This window comes from Lachancea lanzarotensis, scaffold LALA0S06 (genome assembly GCF_000938715.1).
Source record: "Lachancea lanzarotensis genome assembly LALA0, scaffold LALA0S06, whole genome shotgun sequence".
NCBI classification, from domain to species: domain Eukaryota; kingdom Fungi; phylum Ascomycota; class Saccharomycetes; order Saccharomycetales; family Saccharomycetaceae; genus Lachancea; species Lachancea lanzarotensis.
Genome location: NW_019212884.1, coordinates 475,150 through 496,213, shown reverse-complemented (window position 1 = coordinate 496,213; position 21,064 = coordinate 475,150). Strand labels below are relative to the sequence as shown.

The window sequence follows — 21,064 nt, the reverse complement described above, 5'->3', positions numbered from 1 at the left end:
CTTCTCAATGCTCCTCATTACCACTTCCTTTAATGAGTGTTTCTTTACCATCTCACCTGTCGAGAACTTCACCAAAAAAATAACCCAACATAAGAGCACTAGTTCAGACTCGTCTAAAGCATAGTTATTGGCATTTCCAGTTGCTCTTGTGACCTCTTGAAACCCACCAACCTGTATCAAGTTCATGTGCGTCTTGTCACTTTGTCCTTTCCCTGTCACCGAGTCATCACAGGAAAAATTGATGAGCTAAAAAATTCTGATCACTTCCAGGCTCAACATTCAGGACAGAAAGAACGCACAAACAGCTCAAGCCGATATCTCACCAGCAGATCAAGCTGCTTGTCGCTTACTGTTCTTACCTTGTTTGCTGCCCCGATAGAAAAAGACCGAAATTTTTCGTGCTGGTGATATAAGTTCGAATCTTCCTGGCAGTTAACCATCATCTTTTTCCCAGTTTTTCGAGAAAAAGGTCAGTTTTTGCTTGCTATTTTAGATTTCTCTTTGAACAGAGCCCTATAGTCCGTGAATCTGCACGACCTACCCCCATTCAGTCGTAAGTGAAGCCAAAAAATATGCCAGTTGTGTTAGAAGACTACCAGAAAAACTTTTTGGACTTGGCGCTGGAAAGCCAGGCGCTCAGATTTGGAAATTTCACTTTGAAATCCGGTCGCCAATCGCCATACTTTTTCAACCTTGGTCAGTTCAACACCGGGAAATTGTTGTCGAATTTGGCCACAGCGTACGCTATAGCTATCATCCAATCGGATTTGAAATTTGACGTCATCTTCGGTCCAGCTTACAAGGGTATCCCACTTGCAGCCATTGTGTGTGTAAAGCTTGCGGAAATCGGTGGCACAAAGTTCCAGAATGTGCAATACTCGTTCAACCGCAAAGAAGCTAAGACTCACGGTGAAGGTGGCAGCATCGTTGGCGCCCCTCTTCAGGACCAGCGCGTCTTGATTATCGACGATGTGATGACTGCTGGAACTGCCATCAACGAAGCGTTTAGCATCATTGCCGAGAACAACGGAAATGTAGTAGGTACTATTGTGTCTTTGGACAGACAAGAGGTTCTCAGCGTCGAGTCTAAAGAACGTGTGAGTGCTACACAAGCTGTGTCCCAGAGACACAACATTCCAGTTTTGAGCATTGTCACTTTTGCTAATATCATCCATTATCTCGACGGTAAGATTACTCCGGACGACAAACGCCACATGGAGGATTATTTGCAGACTTACGGTGTTTAAATTATGGCCCGTTAAGGACTGGGTTTCCAAACTCATAGAGCCTTCATTTCTGGAGACCTTTTTTTGTCCGTCACTCCAGAGTTTATGAGAGAACGTAATTTTCACCCTCCTATTCCGTTGATGTCATTGACGCTATACACACCATCAACGATACCTCGTAAGCTCGATTAATATGTACTTTTTGATTTGCTAATTGTCGTACTCGCAATACTGGGTATGTCTATTCTATGGAAGTCTTGACGACTGCGAAGTAGGAGCATTCATGAGCAGAGTCAGTACCGAAGATACGGTTTCAAAAACATTTGTGACACAAGAGCCGGACTCTTCCAAAATGTCACTGATTGATATTATTAATTCAGGCCGAGAGCTCACTGATATACAAACTGACTTTCCTAAACTACCTGCGAACCATCTTGTATTTATTTTTGGGTGCCTTTGGAGTCTTCTCGGCTACAACCGGGGCGGGAGCCTCATAAATCGATTTTACCATCGGATGACCCATACTCAATGGACTGTGAATAGGAACTATTTCGTTCATGGTAAATCCTTTGACCTTTGGAACTTTCCTTGGCTCGTAATCTTCGGCACCTGCCTCCATTGCGACGGCGTCTTTCAAACTTTCTAACGTAGTAGGATGCTTCTTGAGATATGAAGCGATAAGCTTCATTAACATCCGTCTGTTTTTGTAAAGGGATGGATTCGTGGATTCACCTTCGTCTTTCATGTAGAAACGTATCCTTCCTGGGTTTCCGAAATCCTGCGGATGGCATTTCTGAGCTTCAATCACGCAAGGTACACGCAGTTGGGTCAATGCATCCGCTATGGTTTGTGCTAAAGGATTTTCCACGGCAAGTTCCGCAGAAACTCGTCTCCCTTGTTTGTGTGATCTGTTTTTGTCGAAGTAACATGGATATAGTATCTGGAATTTCTTAATTTGTTGTTTCTGTTCCTCGGTGAACTCCACAACTCTTGAAGGCCCTGAAGGCGCATTTTGAGGGCCACGTACGGACGTCTGATTTACTGGGAAAAGAGAAGGCTCATCATCTTGGCTTCGTTTTACTTCTGGCACTATTCTTGGAGCCACTGGAGATTTCATATTATGATCTATCTCAGCAAGATCCATGTCGAGATTATCGATATCATCATAGTCGTCAATTTCTTCGAGCTTGGGCATTGTTTAAAGGGCAAAAGATTCACTGAGCTCTGTGAAAGGTGCTTGCCTAACCAGTCTCAAATGTCACTCTGATCAAGCAGCTCTCTAGCCAGCTCTTCTTTCTCAACACTCAATTTACCTTCAAATTCCAAAAATTTTGATTACTATGAAAAATGGTCACGTGATTCTCGAAAACTGGTGGGGAAGTGATTTAATTTTTCGCCATAGTGAGTCTTATCCTTTAAGCATGGATGTGTCGACAATGCTGCTTGAATTTACCGTACTCTTTCTTTGTTTGGTTCTTTGTCTATGGTGTACTTTTTAACTCCGAGTTCAAATTATACTGTCGCACGTGACGTTCTGAAAGGAGCACCAAAAGATGACCGACATCATGATTTTGGCAGCCAATGGGCGTGTAGTCCAGAGGGATGATGTGCTGACAATGTTCTGGCTCATCAGGCTCTCATCCTAGCAAAGAAAAATTGTCAACCATCAAGATGAAATGATCTCTGAATTTCATTTTCGACAAAAGTAGGCGAATTCGAAAAAGTTTAAGTCAAAGTTTGTGATAAAGCGGTTTCACAATCCGTGATAACTCTGATTGCCCCAATCCCTCGAATTGAGTCTCTCAAGTCCAAAAAAATCCAGTGACGACTGTGTAGTACATAGTGATAACATTTAGACTTAATTGACGCTTTAAGCGTAAGAAACTCATCTCAAATGCTTTCCAAGAAGAAGCTTTCTCCTTCCACCCTCAAAATCTCTCATATATCAGGTGTTAGGCCACTCATTGATTTTAGTTACCTTTCAGGTGCTTTAATGAACTTACAAAAAGCAGTCCTCATACAAAGTTTGCCCGCTTCAAGTTGAACATTTGAAAACTAGTCTTTCGATGAGCAGCGACGATGAAAGTACGCACGTTGGCGATCGTCCCGTGCAGAAATTTTCGCAAGAGGTTCTAAGCGAGGCCAATGAGCTTCTAGATGCCCTGGAACACACTCATCGCAATGATTTAGCCCTACATTTGTATTCGACCTTTCTGTTGAAATCCGTTCTCAAAGCTGCAAACAGGAAGAAATATGGTTTGGAAACCAACACTTTTATCAAGACGCAGATAAAAGACAATTGGACCAGCTGGCCAAATCCATCTACGGTAATAGATCCTAAAATCGACACCATTTTCGAGGACGTTAATGGTTCAAGACCAACCAACCCAGACGCCACGATTCCAGGCAATATATCACCAGACGAGCTTCAGCATGGTGCTAAGATGGTTCATGGTGAATTAAATGCAGTTTGGCAGCAGTCACTGACAAAAATGGCATCTGAAAATGGCGTCGTTCTCGATATTGACAAAATGGAAATTCCCCAGGGCATTACAATGGCAGTGCTGTCAAAAATGGATCATTTCTTCAAGGGTATTCACACAAATATTGCATCCATGAACAAGCTGGTGGTCACTCAGACTAGCGGAACGAGTCAGTTGAAAGTAACTGAGCACCAACCTAATGAGAAGCCTTTAGACATGAACAGAAAAATCAAACTCGATTACCACGATGTTATAATGCGTGGCTGTCAAATGGGTGAAGAAATGTACGATGTCTACATGAAGGGATTGGAGCTTTTCAGTGATATCCCATCAAAATACAGAAATCAAGAATTCAAGCTACCTCAAGAGGAGATTACAAAATATACATCGAAGAAGCGAGAAACAAATCAAGAAAAGCCTAAGACTGCCAATAAAAAAGCTGGCTACATTATGGCAGAGACTCTATTGCATCGAAACACGCTTTCTTTTGAAAACAGACTCAAATTAAGATCGATTTTAAACAAGCATCAAGACCGCTCGCTAGACGAAAAAACGTATTTACATCTGGAAAATTTTGTGAACGCGCGTCTCATTGATAGAGATCAAGACATTAATCTAAGTTTAAATGACTGTTTGGTACCTATCCGCCGCACAAAATCACGTTACGCTCGGAAAAAGCTCCGCTAGCAAAATGTCCATCAATTCCAAGAGCAAACTGGCATTCAAGTATTCATTTTGTAGCATTGAGTATATTTCGAGGGCTGTTTCTCTCGACTTTCTCACACCAAACACGCGGCTGCATGTTTCTACCATTAAGCCTTGCAGTTTATTCCTAGCTTGGATACTTATCTGGACAGTGTCTTCTCTTTCATTTGATGGCTCTCCAGTTTCGAGCTTTTTGAAAAAAATATCGTCAACCCAGAGCTTCATGCGGACCTTGCTCGCAGTCCTCGCAGTGCTAGCTGGGTTTGTCATCGAGTCTATCGAATCTTTGATGTACTTCTCGATGGTGCTTCCCAGAAGTTGTTGTATAACCACAAGCAAAGCCCGACCTCTGAGCCAGCTAGATCGCGAATCTTTCAGAGAAAACACGGTCACAAGGAACTCACATAGTACCCTGATGAAAGAACGTTTTTTGAAATCGTCCCCTTCATTGAGAGCATCATCTTGGTGCTGTATTTGAGGGCCATCTGAATCAGAATCATGTCCCGGCTTCGGTTTTCCAGGAAGTTGAGACACATTCGGTGCCGGTTCGAAGAGCTTGGATGATACTGAATCCACTCTTGAAAGCAGGTTCACTCGGTTTTCGTTGGGTGCCCTGCGCTTCATGGTAAAAACTGTATTTGTGTCGGTCAAGAATTTCCTGAAGCAAGTATCTTGGCAAATTTCAGGTATCTGCAAGAGGCACCTCAAAAATCTCTCTAGTTTCACAGTCCGCTCCTTATACAGTAGACTTTTGGATACGTGATACACTAGGGACATTTTTACTTTCTCGGGAAAGTGGTCTTTTTTCTGAAAGAATTTGACAGCCCCACCGTATCGTTCTTTGAGGTAGGCGTTCAGTTCGTGGAATTCGCTGTATCTTCTTGGTACATCCCAGGACGTGACAATTTCATTGCTGACATGACTCACGCTGACAACGTAAAACACAACCTCTCTCCCGCTTTTCTGAGAGATATCACTCAGATAAGTCTTGATAGAAAGTTGACATTTCTCATAAAGGCTATTGGCGTCCTCCTGAACTAACAGCTGTTGTCTTAGTAACTCTTGCTGAAGAATTTCTCGGTTGACAGTTCTTTCAGATTTTTTCAAAAGTCTAAGCTCTGGTATGCTGTCAGTAAGATCGGCTTTTAATCCAAGGTGATTCAGCAGAGACAGTTGCTTTTTCAAGCGATCAATCGAGATGGTGAGTTCAGCAATGGTGTTTTTCAATGTTGACTGATTCAGATTGTTTACAGCCAGATCGGGATCAGACTCCTCACCTAGAGTGACTTTTTGACTCTCTGAGCAGTAATTTAGATATGATGGCTCAGGAACATCTTCATCACTTGAATTGTTAGCATCATCATCAAGGTAATCTTCTTCAAAAATTTTGTGTTCAAACAAACTGCTTTCTTCGCGCTTACCGAACAAATTTGTACGCAGCTTATGATTCCGAACCTCAGTGATAGTTGGCTCACTGGTATCTGACTTTTCCTGCTCAACAGGAAACGCCCTATCACCTATATCATCATCAACCTTTGGGCCCGCTGAATTCCATGATGTGCTCGCATGTTCAGGTTCTGGTTCGGTGCCAAACCTGTTAAAAGCACCAGAGTCCTGAAATCCCGAGACTGAAATCATACGCAAGAAGTCCTTCGATTGCTTGAAAGCTGGAAAACAAGAAACTTGAAGAAATTCGTAAGCCAAGGACTGCAGCTGCAAGGAGCTTCTTCGCGCTGTTTGATAGTATTCGCGAGCGGCAATTGTGTTCTCCTGCTTCAGGCCTGATTGTAAAACAAGGACATCTGCTGCACATTGCTCACTCAGTGATTGCATGATGTAAAGATTTCTACCAGAAAAAAAGTCCTTGGATATTTCGATTAGATCATCGAAGCCTTCATTTGAAATCACTGCAAGTTCTCCGTTGCTAGGGTCTTCTAACGGATTCTTAAACTCCTCCACCCTCAGCCAGAACCCCAAACAGCGCTCTCCTTTCGTATCCTGCATTTTCAAGTAGTCTGAGAAGTAATGAAAACAGGCTTTGTCTTTAATAACATCGATCATGGATACAGAATCGAGGTACTTTCCGAAGGTCGCAAACTCTTCCGACTTGAAGCCTACCCGAGAAGAGGGAGGCTCGAACATGTGAGTTGCAAGGTATTTGATACGGCTTTCGACAAGGTTTAGAGCCAGACTGAGCCTGTTTAGTAAAAGTGAGTCGGTTTTACTCAAGGCACCTGTCTTTTTTAGCTTAATTACCTGGCACATGAGTATTAGTTTGACTGCTTTCAAAGTCTCCTCTTTAGTGGCATAGCTTATGCCCTTCAGTAAATCTTCGTACATTTTAGCATCATCCTCTATGTTTATTACGATTTCGCAAAGAGTCGAGCTCTCTTCAAAGGCAGGCTGTGGAACTTGATGAGTTTCACTCACTTGAGAGGACAACGCAGCTCTAATCTCTTTGATGCGGGTCCTTTCTTCCAACAGAGAATCCGCAGTAGAAATAAGGAAAAGATTTAAAAAATGGGGCTCGGTGATCTTCTGCAGTAGGGGACTCAATATATTGCAGCAAAGAATCTCTCGTCCTAAAATCCTTACAAATCCCGATGAAAGTTCGTTTGGACTTACCAATCTATGTAGCAAAAAGTCTGCATTCATCCTAGAGTACTTTTCTAGACAGACGGATAGATCATCCAGACCAAGTGATATGGATTTGTGGATTCTGTAATCTCGGCCAAATTCTACCGCTGTTGCAAAATGTTGGTTTTCGGCATTCATACTATTATTTTCTAAAATTTTTTGATCTGACACTGTCTTGTGAGCGGCCCTGAATGCCTTGAAATGTCTTGTTAGCACCGGCAGCATCTTCAAAATCAGTAACTCGGGAAGATCAACATTGCAAAGAGCATCACGTAGTTTTTTGACCATGCCATCCATAACGCCTCTCAACTCTGAAACGAATGGCGCATCGTCTGGCTTGTCGTCGATTGATTTATACCAAACAGTGACAAAGTCTCGTATGACATTGTCTATAATGCACTCTATCTCATGGGAAAGTTCCAGCTGGTCCGATATTAAGGGTCTTGTAGCGATGGTTGAGCTTTGAGATTTAGAGTTCTTTTCGGGCAACTGTCGAATAGTTGGCTCTGGTTTGATTGTGAACTCTTGAGAATGCACTAGACCATCTGCGATGAAGTAAAGCACGGCAATTGCGCCTAAATGTGGTACATTGACTCTTATCGCAGGTATCCTCGAAAAAACTAGAACCAGCATCAAAATCCTGGTTCTGCCCAGACCGCTTTTGTTTATCAGCTTGGCAACGACTGGTCTTGCAAATACCGCTACAAGTGAGTACAGAAGAAGGAACACAACTCGGACCATTCAAGCTAGCTTAACAAATACATCAATTGCGCAATATGATAACAAAAGGTGCCCTTTAGAGATGTGAACAGGGACTCTTCGAGTTCTAACGGCAAAGAACGGTAGATGTAGGTATAACCAACGTATCTATCAGTATTAAGCGTTATTATATTACACATCTTATTGTACGGTGAAGTTATCACGTGTTTATGTTTCTGTCGAGAGAATGAAACATGTATACTTGAAACCTTCAGCCTGAGTAAATCAAAGTTGTTGCTAACTGGTTTGCCAGGTTTCTGTTCAGTTCTTCTATGACTTTAACTTGAGCTCTATCAAATTTGGGGACGTTGACTATTTCCACCCGCTCACGTGACCGCCGAGTTTCTGGTATTGATGTGCCTCTGCTTTGCAGAGAAGTCGTGAACGTTATACCGATTTCAAATCCGCGTCGGAATATCTGTGTGACTTTTTGATCATTCAGATTTTTTGTAACAGTTCACAGTCATCATTGTGTGAAAAGTCCATCCTTTCAAGACGGTTCGCGACCGTCCTTGAGCTTTTTTTGATCTTTTTTGCTGCTTCGTTTCTTCTCCTTGCGCTCCTTTTTATCTTTTTTATCCTTTTTGTCTGACCTACTCTTGCTAGACTTTTTATCCTGCTTCTTTGTCTTTTTCTTCGAAATCTTTCCGTTCTTCCTATCCTTCTTATGATCCGATTTCTTACTGGATTTTTTACTAGAACGCTCGTCTTTCTTGCGTTCGCATTTCTTGACTTCAGCTTTCTCCTCTATCCTGGTCTTAGAGATCAAAAGGTCTGTTTCAATAGTACCCTTCAGACCCTCACCTTTCACAAACCATCTGTACAGCGGCGATTTGTCTTTCACCACTGCGCTATTCGGTATGTCTTTCTGCTCGAATTTGATATCCCCACCTTTTCCACCGTCTTTCACATTCAGATTCTTCAAGTGTCCGTCAAATAACGTCTCCCACCACATTTCTCCATCGTCCCCACCGGGCGCTGATCCCAGTCCTTTCTTGTCGTTCTTGTGCTTAACCAAAATCGGCCTTTTGAGCGCCCCAGGCTTCAAGCCTTCGCCTTCTTTCCAGCCATAAGCTTTCAGATAGCCCCTACTATCCATAATCCTTCCGCTTGCCGCGATTAGCGTATTCTTAGTTGCTTGAGCGCCTATTTTGACTAGCTCATCGCATCTTATAGAATGAAATTTTTCAGTCAGATTTACGTTTTTATGCTACAAATTGAATTCAATCTACAAGCTCATCGCCTCGAGGAAAATAGACATTTCCAATCCCTTCCTGATCCCTTTTGAGAGCTTGTTGTTCTGAATTCAACGGATTGATGCCAACATAGTTGAACGTTTTAGACAAAGCCGATCTTAACTGCAAAAATACATGCTGTGTTATAGAAATAGCGCTGGTTTGTATAGCTGAAAAGGTAAATGAAGCGAAAATCATCGTACCAAGAGGATGCTCAAGATAAGTCTCCAGAAAATAAGAGAGCACATCATTCTCACCGCAGAAATCGGGAAGTAAGCACAGTTATTGTCAAATACTTGCCCTTGAATTACAATTTTTTCAAAGTACGAAAGCTATTTTCTGGCTGTGGAGATGTCGAACATATCGAAGTGGTAAAATCGCCAGACGAAAACTCGAAAATCGCTAGAATCGAGTTCAAAAGCCACGACGATGTTTTGAGTGCTCTCACCAAGTCTCACAAGCAGATAGGTGGTAATGAAATTGTTGTGGAAAAACTGCAAAATTCGACCATATGGGTCACGAATTTTCCGCCAAACTTCGAAGCCAGTTCTCTTCGTCAACTATTCAAGGAAGCAGGAGGAACAGTGCTGAGTGTGCGCTTACCATCTCTCAGATTCGACGCTCATAGACGGTTTGCGTATGTAGATTTAGTATCTGCGGACGAAGCTCGCAGTGTCATAGAAAAACTGAATGGCGCACTTCTGGGCTCCTATAAGCTTGTGGTAAAGTTGTCTGAACCCTCAGCAGCAGAGAAACGTTCCGATTCCACGATATTGGAGCGGAGACAGGTCACTGTGAAAAATCTTGATCACTTCAAAGTAACTCAAGAAAAACTCACACAGGAATTCTCTCGCTTCGGGGAAATCGAGAAAGTGAGCTTTCCAACACCCAGGGTTCTCGAAAATGGTAACGAAGGGTCGCAAAAGCTTAATAGAGGCTTCGCGTTCATTGATTTCGTTCTCCCAGAGTGTGCAGAGGCAGCTCTCGAGCTCGACAATAGTAAACTTGAGGGCAGAGACATGAATGTGATTCTTTCGGATCGCAGGGCGTACCTTGACAGACAAACAGTGAAGCAACTTCTCGCCCAAAGATCGCATACAGACCATGTTGTAAGCATTTATCCTCTAGATGACAAAACGCCCACTTTCCAGCTGCAGAACTTTATACTTGAGCGGGCCCAAGTTTCAGACGAGGATATTAAAGCTATTTATTTGGTTGCAGATCATGAAGGAGCTCTTGTATTGGCTAAGGACTCTAAAATTGCCGCTAAAATCGCACTAGCAATCAACGGCTCACAGTTCAGAAAGAGGGTTATCCTATGCGGTGACATCAAAGACCTGAAGCATCACACTGCTACCAATGATCAACAAAAACAAGTTCAAGCAAGAAAGTCTACGGATGCAAAACCTTCGCCGGATAATTATTCTAATAGCCCTCATTCAAGTGGTCAAATGACAAACGAAGACTTTCGGCGGATGTTTCTGGCAAAATAGTTATAATATTACTCAACTAAATACCTTATGCAACTGTCGAGAAAAGGCTGTTATTTAAGCTCTTTATTCCCTGGGTAATCCTTTTGACGAATTCGGCTCGTGAACTTTCTTGTTCCAGAACACGCTGCTCTTCTAATGTAGTGGGAACGATTCGGGAATTCAAGTATTTGGGGTGTGTTAAAAGATGCTTAAAAGCGTAGCTCAGCTCTCTTCGTTCGGCGAGTGTATCCAGACCACTAAACAACACGTACACGACATTGTCACCCACGACCTTTGTTTTAACATTTGAGTCAGTCAGATACTCCTGGTAGTCGAGGGCAGCGAGGATACTTTGCAGCATAATAAGTTGTGAAGTTTCCTTTATCAGTGCCATTGACACCGATAAGGAAGGGTCCGACCATAGTGAGATAGCTGTTTCGATTTGATGTTTGAAGTATGAAACGAATAGACAGCTTTCCGGCAGAACTCTCTTACCGAATTTGCTCAGGATTTGCAGTATTATCGTTAAAAGACCGTCTGACCACAACGTGTGTAACCTTGGATGCACTTCTGGGGTGACATTGCCCTGTTGAATGAGAGTTGATACTGGACTTTCCAGAATCACAGAAAATAAACCGTTTGCAATTAACTTCTCTGCAACCTGCTCCACAGTGCACATCTCTGTTATGAATGTCAATGACAGGTCACACAAAACAGGCTCTTCTTCAAAGTTTAACAAGTGTGAGCTGGAGTAAACATTGAGAATGGTTTTCAAAGTACCTGACTCGTTCAGAGATGATGCAAGAAGCATCATAAAATTATCCGGAGGCTTAAGTGTCTTAATCTTTGTGAAGAAGGAAAGAAGGAGAAGTAAATCTTGAATCTTTTCGGCCAAGTTAACGACAGCCGGCTTCTTTCCGTGTGATACGGCTGTGCTAATCTCGGAAAGTAGGTTTGTTAGCACAAGGTTAACTCCTTTTCCAAGAGTCAATTCGAAAATCTCAATGAGGTGGTCCAACAGAGACTCGACGAAAAGTTTCCCATCGTTGACCAACGATAAAATTATCAACACTATCCTGATTAGAGGTCTGTAGTAGTAGTGCTTCGATGACTGGGATACATTCTCCAAGAAGTTTGCCTTTTTCGACTTCAGCAAGCTTATGATGCTCAAAAGTAGAGATTGTAACTTCTGGTTTGCGATTCGCTTTTTCGTCTCGTGAAAAGAGTAAAGGATGTAGAAAGACAGCTCGACCCGGGCCAAGTAGAGATCTGTAGAAACGACTGCGTCAGAACCAACAAGAGGATCCGATTCCACAAGATTTGATGCAATGTCCAGATATGCATCGCTAAGGGGAACGGGTGTCTTTTTGATGAAAGAGGTCAACAAGGCACCCCAAGATTTGGCAGCAGAGACTTGATTTGTGACAAGTTGAAGGTTGATAGATGCAGCAACTATATCTTCCCTAAATCCCTGAGAGCCTTCACTTCCTGTCCATTTTTCATCTTGCGAAAAATACAAATCCATCAGTGGGATGTCGAAAATGCTTGTGTAGAATGATTTGCTAGAGCGTAACAATGGAGATGTGATGAACATTGCTAAATCAACACCTGACCATAGCGTCTTGAATTGGACTCCTAGCCTTCCTTGTAATCTGGCATCGTATCCATCAACTTGGAAGATTTTTTGTACTAAGAAAGCTAAATCCGGACGGCTCAAAGCTTTGAGTAAGACATCGGCATCTGTCGCAGAAGTGAATAGAGATAATGCCAGTATTTCTGTGATTCGAGAGACTACTTTGTACTGTTTGGAAAGTTCTATCAGCTCGGCTGTCGTGGTGCCCTCGTTTACGGTCCGTGGTTCAAAAGATATTAACCGCTCAACAAGTATGGATAGAAATTTAGCGTCTTTTTCGTAATTCCTTGCTGCAGTCCAAGTATTCAAAGCGTAGGCAATGGCATCCAACAAATGAACACTGACCGATTCCGGCAAATTATTCAGCTTCAAAGCGTTGTGCTTTAAAATTGACAGTAAAGACTCCAAAGGTTCCGCGTCGCTTTTAGAATCAGCTTTGTCTTCGCCGGCTGTAATCAGGTTTCCTGTCAAGAAGAGAACAGCTAAGCCATCTTGTCTTCCTTCCATAACAGCGGAAAAAAAGCTGTAGAGGCTTTGTGTCAACTCCACGTTAGTCAAAGATCCCTTCAAATCATAGGCGATGCACTTCAAAAGCTCTCTTGATTGATTATCTCCTAGGTGTGCGAGCAATGAAGGGGGATCAAGACCCCATGGTGCTCGCACCATATGAGTGAAGAGTTTGATGACATTGGCACGCCACGTCATGCGATCAAAATAAATTCTAGCCAAGTCTGCAGACTTGGAATACAAGCTTCTCTCCAAAGTAGATGGTTGAAGTTTCAACAACGACCTAATGGATATGAGAAGGTTAGCGAGGTTGAAGCACTGTGCGACCAGTTCCGAATGTGAAGCCTTCAGGTTCATATTGTTGCGAGCTGAACCACATTTGTTTACAGACGTCAAAAGCAAGATTAAGGAAGTTACAGCTCGGCTCTCAGACGTCGTCGAGCTTAAGAAAGCAGTGACGGCAACATTTGCGGAATCAGCCAAAACAGCTGTGACCTTTTTTTCTGGTGGAGTATCTGGATCCACACCATAAACAGCGTATAGGACTTTGATAATCACAGACGTGAGAAGCAGCCCAATTTCTAGCCGCTGTGACGGCAGCGAGTAATTTTGAAATTGAAAGCTCTCATAGATGCGAATCATGTGCAGCATTAACTTCGCGAGAATCTCACCCTTTATGCGACCAGAGAACGTCTCTTCGACATTCAACGCTTCTGAGACAAGACAATCCGTGAGCTTTACCAGCAAAAAGATGGAGTCAAAATTCGCAGGCGTACGTCCAGCGTTTGCCAAAATTGGTATTGCAAGGCCTTCCTTCTCACCACGGCCTATCAAGCTTGATCGAGCTAAGTGCGACCAGACGAAATGCGGAAAGTTTGGTAGAAGATCTATCATGAGTCCAATCCCGGCATTGACAACACTTAAGTCCCTTGAATGTAAGGCCAACTCGAAGAGCTTGAAGAGAACAGATATTATGTCTCCATTCTCTACATACCCAGACAGATGCTGTAAGACCTCCATAGATCTCTCGATCGGTGACGTGATACTTACCGAGCTCGAGATGAGGTTTACGACTGCTACCACAAATTCCGATTTTTCACTTCTCTCTTGATCCTCATCAGATTGAGTGTAAGCCTCGCAAATTCCCTGCACAGTTCTCCCCAACAAAGACCAGCCATTGTAGCTATAGATGAAAACAACTGCATCTTCGGAAGTGGACGACATGGGAATTATTTTTCCCCGAGTTCCATAAGGAATTGGCATCAGAACGTTTTCATTACATTCGAATGGTGGTTTGACTAGTAATTCCTGCTTTAAAACAATGAAGTCGCTAGTTTCTGCAAGTAATCCCTCGCTTTCTGCCATATCATATGAAATACTTGAAAGTAGTACTTTTTCGGTATAGGTGTTCATCTCCTTCCATTCGAAAGACGCAAATTCTGGGTGAACGCTAGTTAGAAAAACCAGTGGCAGTAATCCCTCCTTCACAAGTGGCACTTTGCTCCTGAGCAGGCTTATTTTCTTTTCCGCTTCTGCGGTAGTGAGAAACCTTTCGATGAACTCCTGAGATGTGCCCTCTTGCAAAACGTCCCTGACAACCTTTGCGACATCCTTCGTCAACGTTATAAAGTTCAAAGACACTGCCAGAAATGATGACATGACTGCAAACCATAGCTTGTCATTTACTAAAGAGCGCGAACAAATCACAAATTTTTTAAGAACATCTGATTCTTCGGCGCGTTTCACTAGTTGTGAGGTTAATCGGTTCATAGGTGTAGATCCAAACACATCGTTGACGAACTTCGCATTTTTTTCAGGTTCTTCCTCTAAAAGGTACGCCTTTAGCGACAAAATGAAAGACCAGTAGTAGACTATCAATGGACTTTTAGGGTGCTCTGAAATGATGGTGTTGACATGCTTGAAGCATTCTGCGTCCGTAAAGAAAGGCCCTTCTGTGTTGATAGAAAGAGTGGATACTTCCAACCCTAGCATCAAAACGCTTATGCAGGTGACGAGAGCCTCAATTTGATCATAGATCTCGTCTGGAGTACCGTTTTTTGAAAAGCGTGAAAAGTAGCTGGTTTCTTTCAAAAGTGAAAACCACTGCGTGACGATGCCCACAGGTGTATCCGTGTTTATTATGAGAAGAGGTAGAAGTTTGAGGATGCTCAGGATGTATTCAAGATCCTGCCAGTCCTTGATATCTTGGATATCCTGTGACCAAAGGCGATCGGATCTGTTCAAGACCGTAAAAGAAGCTGCTGATTTCGACAAGGTTTCAATCAAGTGCAAGCAAAAAGTAGACTTATCAGCGGCTACTGCCTTGATGAGATCATCTTTAGCATCCAGATTTTTGACGTCTCCATTGAGCAATACAAGCAATGTTTGCACCACTGCAAGCCGCTCCTGTAGTATTCGCCGCGCATACAAAAGATTATGACCAACCTCTGAAAATCCACGAGAATGTGTTTGGCTTGTCACTCTCAGACTCTGTTCATGACTTATTCCAAGAAACCGAGACAATTGAGAAGCATCTTTCCAAGTTTCAGCGGTGACTTCATATTTGATCGTCCCAATCGTTAGTGGTGCTGTCTTGCTCGCAATTTCTGCGCCAGGAATGTTGAAGGAACCTGGATTTATCAGTAAATGATGATAGTCTCGAAGGAATTGCGAAACTAGAAGTTGTACTTCGCCCTGAATCCCCGACGATTCATCTACTATTTTGATGAATTCACATACATCTCCAAAGCACAAATGCGACAATTCCATCATAAAACACCGAAAGAGAATAAAACGTGGAGGAGGGGGCTATTACCAGAGCCCAATTCCCTCTTACGATTGGCCTACTTGTTGATGTTTTTACAGTTTCCGTATGTCATTTCCCCATCGCCTTTATAAACATCTAAAATTTTAGAAGATCGGTACATTTCAACATCCGTAGAACATGAGGTTGGGCCCAGCTCGTGAGCTTTCCACCAGTAGGTGGATTAACAGTTTCGAAGAGAGCGTCACAGGTCGCCGGGCATGCCTGTAAATACTATGCTCTCTCGTGATTCCTCCCCTAGCTCAGCATAACTTTGAGTTTTTGAGCAGCGTGAAAAAAAGTCGTCTTCATGGTCTCACTTTTATTTTATATAGTGCCATTTTCCCACTGCGGGTGGTATAGGAGCATCCGGAAGCTCTTGAGCTTCGTAAACTACGCCTGCACCGGCTCTTCTGACCTGAGGAAGATCTTCGTTGGTCTCTGAATCGCGTAGTAAGTGTCTCCACGAATCGTGACATTCTTCTATAACAACCAAAGTCTCAGAGACGTCCCTATACTGACCATTGAATGCAAACTCATTGGCTGCTTTACCAGCGGGTATTTTGTAGTTTCGAAACCAGGAACGTGTAGCCTCCAACAGCTTTGGAAAATAGTTTTCCACATCTCCCAGATTGTTTACTTTTGAGGCCAATGGATCAGCCACGTCGATTACGACGATTTTCCAGTCCAACTCTCCTTGATCGATCATGGCCAAGGATCCCAAGACCTTCACTTTTTTCACGTCCCCCATGGAAAGAATGGCAGACCCGATTTCGCAACAGTCTAGTGGATCGTTGTCACCTTTGATTCCAGCTACACCCTCATGAGAACTTGACACCGTCGGATCCTCCCAAGTCTGTGGGATTGCACCGTAATTGTGGATAAATCCGTGAGTTGGAAACACGTTGTCTATAAACCTGACTTTGCCGTTTTTGTTATCTTGTACAATTGGATTGAAAGGCCGCTCTCGCGAAATCTCAAACTTGGCATTAGACCACCGGGAAACCTCTATTATCATGTTCACAGTTCGAGCATTGTGGTCTAGTTCTAATGGCACATCGTGGAAGTAAGATCCCACCTCTCCATTAGGCATCTTCAGATATTGTGCATAGTCCGGGGTAAACTTGCTTCCTTGAACAACAGAGCCGTAAAAGGGGGTCTCCAAGTGAGACTTGGTCATAAGCAGCCTTCTGAGAGGCCCCGAAATCGATGCTCTGAGCATTGCTACTCGATTAATGTGGTCTTCTTACAGTAAGATGTTTCTTCGAAGTGTCGTATATCTATCTGCTAAAAAATAATTAGTGGTGTGCCACGGCGCGGGAATAATAGTACAGTCTAAAATCAAAAGGTGCGCTCAATTAGAGCACTGAATTATCTTTAAAATTCAGAGATCCTCATCTTCCTCATCAAACGGATTTTTCTTTCTGGTGTCAGGTTTTTCGGTCGATGGAGGACCAGTTTCCCAAAAGATTTTGCCCTTTTCGTTGATCGTGGCATTGAAATCACTGATATCGACAACGGAGCTCAGTTTCGAGACCTCTGTTGTAGAAAATCCATAAGGATCGCTGGGAATCCACAAGTGTGGACATTCAGCGCTAACCGCAGGATAGTCGTATGCATGTCTGACATTATTAGGTGGCACCTCTTCGTTAGGGTCAGGAAGACTGTAAATCTCCGGCAAGACGCTCTTAACTGCTTTATAAGACAGGTAAACATGAGGTTGAAAATAACGTTTCCAAAATGGTGCTGGTGACACTTGGACGTCATCTCCATCCGCTAGCAAAGGCACAGTCACTATGTTATTTTCACCCTCTTGCGCTGCAGTACCGTCAATTTCGTATGTGTTTTCACTTCTGACACTAGTCGTCTTTTGGTCCACACTTGGCGAATGACGAGGTTGGTACTTCCTGAGTGGATAGTGGGGGAGTTCTTTAACTCCTCCCAAAGTTTTCATTGTACGTCCAATTTCGTTATTGAAGGACGGAGTGTCTGAAACGCCGTCTAGCGGTTTCATGGCATCAACTGGAACGTAGCGCATCAATCTGTCAAAAGAAGAATTGAAGTTAAGGTGAATGAACGTAGTCACGCCCAAACCGATGGCCTGCAGAACGATTGGTCCCCAACCTTTACCCACGACGAACAACCCCAACAGGCAAATTTGACCAATGTAAAGACCCACAAAGGTCTGGTAAAGTGCCCTTGGGTAGTGATTTCCTCTGTTGTCGGGTGCTTCCTTAAACACATATGTCAAGTTGTAAAGGTAAGCCACATACAATAGGTAAAAGCACACCGCGCCAAACAGCAAGATGATTGGTGCAATGATCGCATAAGAGAAGATAATGACAGTCAAAACGTTGTAAACTGGAAAAGCTGTACCCCAGGCCATTGTGCCCAGATTGACAAATCTCGTCCACTTTTTTCTTGGGGTTTTGTCCAGCAAGAAACTCATGACATAAAACAAGATCAGAGTAACAAGCTGTAGCAAAGCACCAGAGGAAATTGAAAAACCTTGCAGAAGAATGTAGGAGATGAAAAAGTTAGAAGCTTTTGGTAGGTTCTGAGCCAAGAGTTGCATTGCAGAGGTTGGCTTTGAGATGATTGCAGGAATTACAACAGTGGCTGAGGAAGCGATTGTTGTGACAAGGAATGTCTGGACAACCTGAAATGCGAAATACGATTGTTGTGTGAAGTATTCGACCTCCTGAACAGAAGGACTACCCGCGACCCATGCCATTCTCCTGATGAAAATAGGCAGAAGCATCATCAGAACTGCAAGCGCCACAGTAGGTGCCAATGAAGTTATGATGCCTCGCAGTTTTTCGGGCATGTTGTTGATGAATCCCAACCATGGCAGCTTTTTGGTGAGGTACGTCACTTGCGAAATCATACCCACAAATGCCACTGGGAAAGTCCAGAGAAGGACCAATGCAACGATGGCAGCTAGAGCGCTATACTTTCTCAATGCCCTCTCGAACCAAAACATCCTTAGATTAGACCAAATGACGTCTTTTGGGGCAATTCCAATGTGGGCTGGAACCATAGCGAGCGGTTCATGGTGGATTACTGCTTGTGTAGCGATCTGAGCAGCATATTGAGTGTCGAACTCAACAAAGACAGAATTGAAAGGCCGTTCATCGAGTCGATTTTTCTGCAACTCCTCCACTTCCGCGTTGAGCTTGGGTAACTCTTCGGTGATGTATTCAATCGTGTCTACTTTCTTTCCGATCAAAAACTTGAGACGGTGGTGTGGTCTCTTTTTCGCAGGAACGTACTCAGAAATGTTGTTTGTTGGTACAAAAGAAGGATCCTTTTTCTTAATTTTGGCCACTGCCTTCACTGCTTGAGTCACCAAAGCGCATTCTGCTGCTTCAAGTTTCAAAGCCATTTTCTCACGGTCTGCGACCTTTTGGCCCAGCTTTTTGGCTGCCCGAGCGATCCACACACGCTTTACACCTTGAAAGAGTTTTGTGAACTCCGTCTCACTCAAAAACTGATCAGGGACTGTTTGAAACAAAACAGTGCGCGAAGACAACTTCTTGGCGTACCGAGGAGATGCCATAACCACTTGTCTTAAGGATGTATAATAAACAAGCTCTCGATAAACCACAAACATGAAACTCCAGTAGAAAGCCCAGCCTACGAAAACATGCGCGTAGTAACGCGCCTTTTTATCAACGTTGCTATAAGCCAAAACTTCCAAACCGGTCTTGGCCACTCCATTGGCAGCATTAATTGGCAGCAGAATCGGAAGGACATACAGACAAGAGAACGTGAGGAAACTGCCCATGATGAACAGATACCGGATGAAAAAGTATCCATCCAGACCAGCTTGTTGGATGATAAAGTTGTCTGATTTTTTCAGCAAGGGTAAAAACCATTGCCATAGTCCTCGAGGCAACGGTTCTGGTTTTTTCTCGTCGTTGATCAGATGAAAGGACGATTTGGGTTCGTAAATTCTTTTCAGCTTCAACCGCTGCACCAGGAAAACAGCAACAAAAGCACAAAAGATGGCACCATTTACCACTATCGATGTTGTCACCTGCCTCGTTCCAAGGGCTGTAGGTTGCCCGTTTGCAGTATCATTGGACGCCATAATCACCAGGCAGCTTCAGCACCGCAAAGTCTTACGCTGACGCCTATTATACAGTTTCTAGAGGTCTTTGATGAGCAGTCAAGATCGTCTTTTAATTCAAATCTCATCCATGTTTTGTTGACCTGGATCAAGCACACTTATTTTTTTTTCGACAGGTACAATCTGATGAGCATCCGTGACATAAGACGCGCGTCTGGGCCTCGAAAGCGATGTCTGGAAATAGAGAGGATGCAGTGATGTATGCGTTGTCAGAGGATATGGGCATCCATCTTCGAACACTTCAGTGTAGAGTTCTTGGAAAAAATGTCCTGTATCGATGACAAGATTTGTTTCATCACTCGTGGCTACTTATTAGAATTTCTCGACCGTCGTTTGAGCCCTTCATTTATCTAAGGCGTCACAGCAGCTCCTTCGCCAATTCCAGGTGTGGAATCACGGTTGTAAGCGATAAGAGAGTCCATCGCATTCCGATTCACTTGGTCAAGAACGGATAGGCATGCAAAGAACGGTTGATGAACATCTGGGAAGGAATGCTCAGAAATGCCCTCTGTCGTTGGCTCTTGAGAATGTCCGATTTTAATTACTAGCATTAGAAAAGTGAAAGATCCATTGAAAGCAGATTTGGCGTAGCTATGGTAGTCTAGTACGGACTTGGACTTGGACCTCAAACCCTTTTCTCTGTACTGTGTGGGTTGTAGAACAAAAACACGATGATTTGGTAGATCTTTGACTGTTAAGATTAAATTGGCATCGCGTCGCGAAAGAAAGAACTCCGGGAAAACGTCGCAGGGATTATTCTATGGTGTTCAATTGGACCCAAGCCAATCGACTAGATATTGCGCGTAAGCCTTAAAAGTAAACTTGGAGCTTCCGAAATTCGCGACACTCGTTTGAACTATTAATGTTTTGTAGTTTTAATTTAACTTCGAGAAGAGACAGTAATTAAAGGTAGGAGACGAAATTTGGGTGTAATTCAGCCACAGCAGCCTATTCTGAAGCTCTTGTTACGTTTGCAGTGTAGGCTTATCACGAAAGAACAATCTATTTCAGATTGCTCATCCTGTTCAGTTCGTCGTTTTTCATTCTGATACCCAGCTTAGTTTTCACCAAACAGCTATACTCTCCACACGTTATGTCAAACCAGCTTTTGATGGTATAAACACCTTTTTCATGGTTGTAATGGTCCAGCACGCTCAGCAACAAGACCTCACTAGCTGTTAGATACTATATTAACAGGATATACTTTCATCGAAGTTTGAAATTGTCACAATGTCGAAATTGCTACTTTCAACATGTTCGAAGACGACGACAAGAAGATGCTTTTCGTTCCCTTTACGTCTGATCCGTACCCAACATGCTGACGCTCTTTGGAAAACTATCACAATCCAGCGACACTAGCGTGCAAAGTGACATATATTATCAACAGACCGAGCGTCAATTAAATAAATCATACATATCCGATAAAATTGTAGGCCTTACCACATAGCTCTCGGTTCCCCACAGTCCGTACT

General features: G+C 43.2%; 9 protein-coding genes across 9 annotated transcripts; 3 read left to right on the top strand and 6 right to left on the bottom strand.

Moving 5' to 3' along the window:
* Positions 1 to 572: 572 nt before the first annotated feature.
* Positions 573 to 1,247, top strand: URA10 (LALA0S06e05468g1_1; the record flags this gene model as incomplete). The annotated part of the gene is made up of 1 exon (XM_022771926.1): positions 573 to 1,247. One exon carries the CDS (start codon positions 573 to 575, stop codon positions 1,245 to 1,247), a length of 675 nt encoding a protein of 224 aa, XP_022629081.1.
* A 397-nt stretch (positions 1,248 to 1,644) lies between these two features.
* SEC65 (LALA0S06e05446g1_1) lies at positions 1,645 to 2,421 on the bottom strand (the record flags this gene model as incomplete). Its single annotated transcript, XM_022771925.1, has 1 exon — positions 1,645 to 2,421. The coding sequence occupies one exon, from the start codon at positions 2,419 to 2,421 to the stop codon at positions 1,645 to 1,647; it is 777 nt and encodes a 258-aa protein (XP_022629080.1).
* An 871-nt stretch (positions 2,422 to 3,292) lies between these two features.
* Positions 3,293 to 4,396, top strand: RRN9 (LALA0S06e05424g1_1; the record flags this gene model as incomplete). Its single annotated transcript, XM_022771924.1, has 1 exon — positions 3,293 to 4,396. One exon carries the CDS (start codon positions 3,293 to 3,295, stop codon positions 4,394 to 4,396), a length of 1,104 nt encoding a protein of 367 aa, XP_022629079.1.
* Positions 4,367 to 7,792, bottom strand: MDM1 (LALA0S06e05402g1_1; the record flags this gene model as incomplete). The annotated part of the gene is made up of 1 exon (XM_022771923.1): positions 4,367 to 7,792. The coding sequence occupies one exon, from the start codon at positions 7,790 to 7,792 to the stop codon at positions 4,367 to 4,369; it is 3,426 nt and encodes a 1,141-aa protein (XP_022629078.1).
* Positions 7,793 to 8,300: 508 nt separating this feature from the next.
* TMA23 (LALA0S06e05380g1_1) lies at positions 8,301 to 8,909 on the bottom strand (the record flags this gene model as incomplete). The annotated part of the gene is made up of 1 exon (XM_022771922.1): positions 8,301 to 8,909. One exon carries the CDS (start codon positions 8,907 to 8,909, stop codon positions 8,301 to 8,303), a length of 609 nt encoding a protein of 202 aa, XP_022629077.1.
* A 318-nt stretch (positions 8,910 to 9,227) lies between these two features.
* PRP24 (LALA0S06e05358g1_1) lies at positions 9,228 to 10,538 on the top strand (the record flags this gene model as incomplete). The annotated part of the gene is made up of 1 exon (XM_022771920.1): positions 9,228 to 10,538. One exon carries the CDS (start codon positions 9,228 to 9,230, stop codon positions 10,536 to 10,538), a length of 1,311 nt encoding a protein of 436 aa, XP_022629076.1.
* A 25-nt stretch (positions 10,539 to 10,563) lies between these two features.
* NUP188 (LALA0S06e05336g1_1) lies at positions 10,564 to 15,426 on the bottom strand (the record flags this gene model as incomplete). Its single annotated transcript, XM_022771919.1, has 1 exon — positions 10,564 to 15,426. The coding sequence occupies one exon, from the start codon at positions 15,424 to 15,426 to the stop codon at positions 10,564 to 10,566; it is 4,863 nt and encodes a 1,620-aa protein (XP_022629075.1).
* Positions 15,427 to 15,782: 356 nt separating this feature from the next.
* PPA2 (LALA0S06e05314g1_1) lies at positions 15,783 to 16,682 on the bottom strand (the record flags this gene model as incomplete). Its single annotated transcript, XM_022771918.1, has 1 exon — positions 15,783 to 16,682. The coding sequence occupies one exon, from the start codon at positions 16,680 to 16,682 to the stop codon at positions 15,783 to 15,785; it is 900 nt and encodes a 299-aa protein (XP_022629074.1).
* A 162-nt stretch (positions 16,683 to 16,844) lies between these two features.
* Positions 16,845 to 19,553, bottom strand: RSN1 (LALA0S06e05292g1_1; the record flags this gene model as incomplete). The annotated part of the gene is made up of 1 exon (XM_022771917.1): positions 16,845 to 19,553. One exon carries the CDS (start codon positions 19,551 to 19,553, stop codon positions 16,845 to 16,847), a length of 2,709 nt encoding a protein of 902 aa, XP_022629073.1.
* Between the last annotated feature and the right edge of the window lie 1,511 nt (positions 19,554 to 21,064).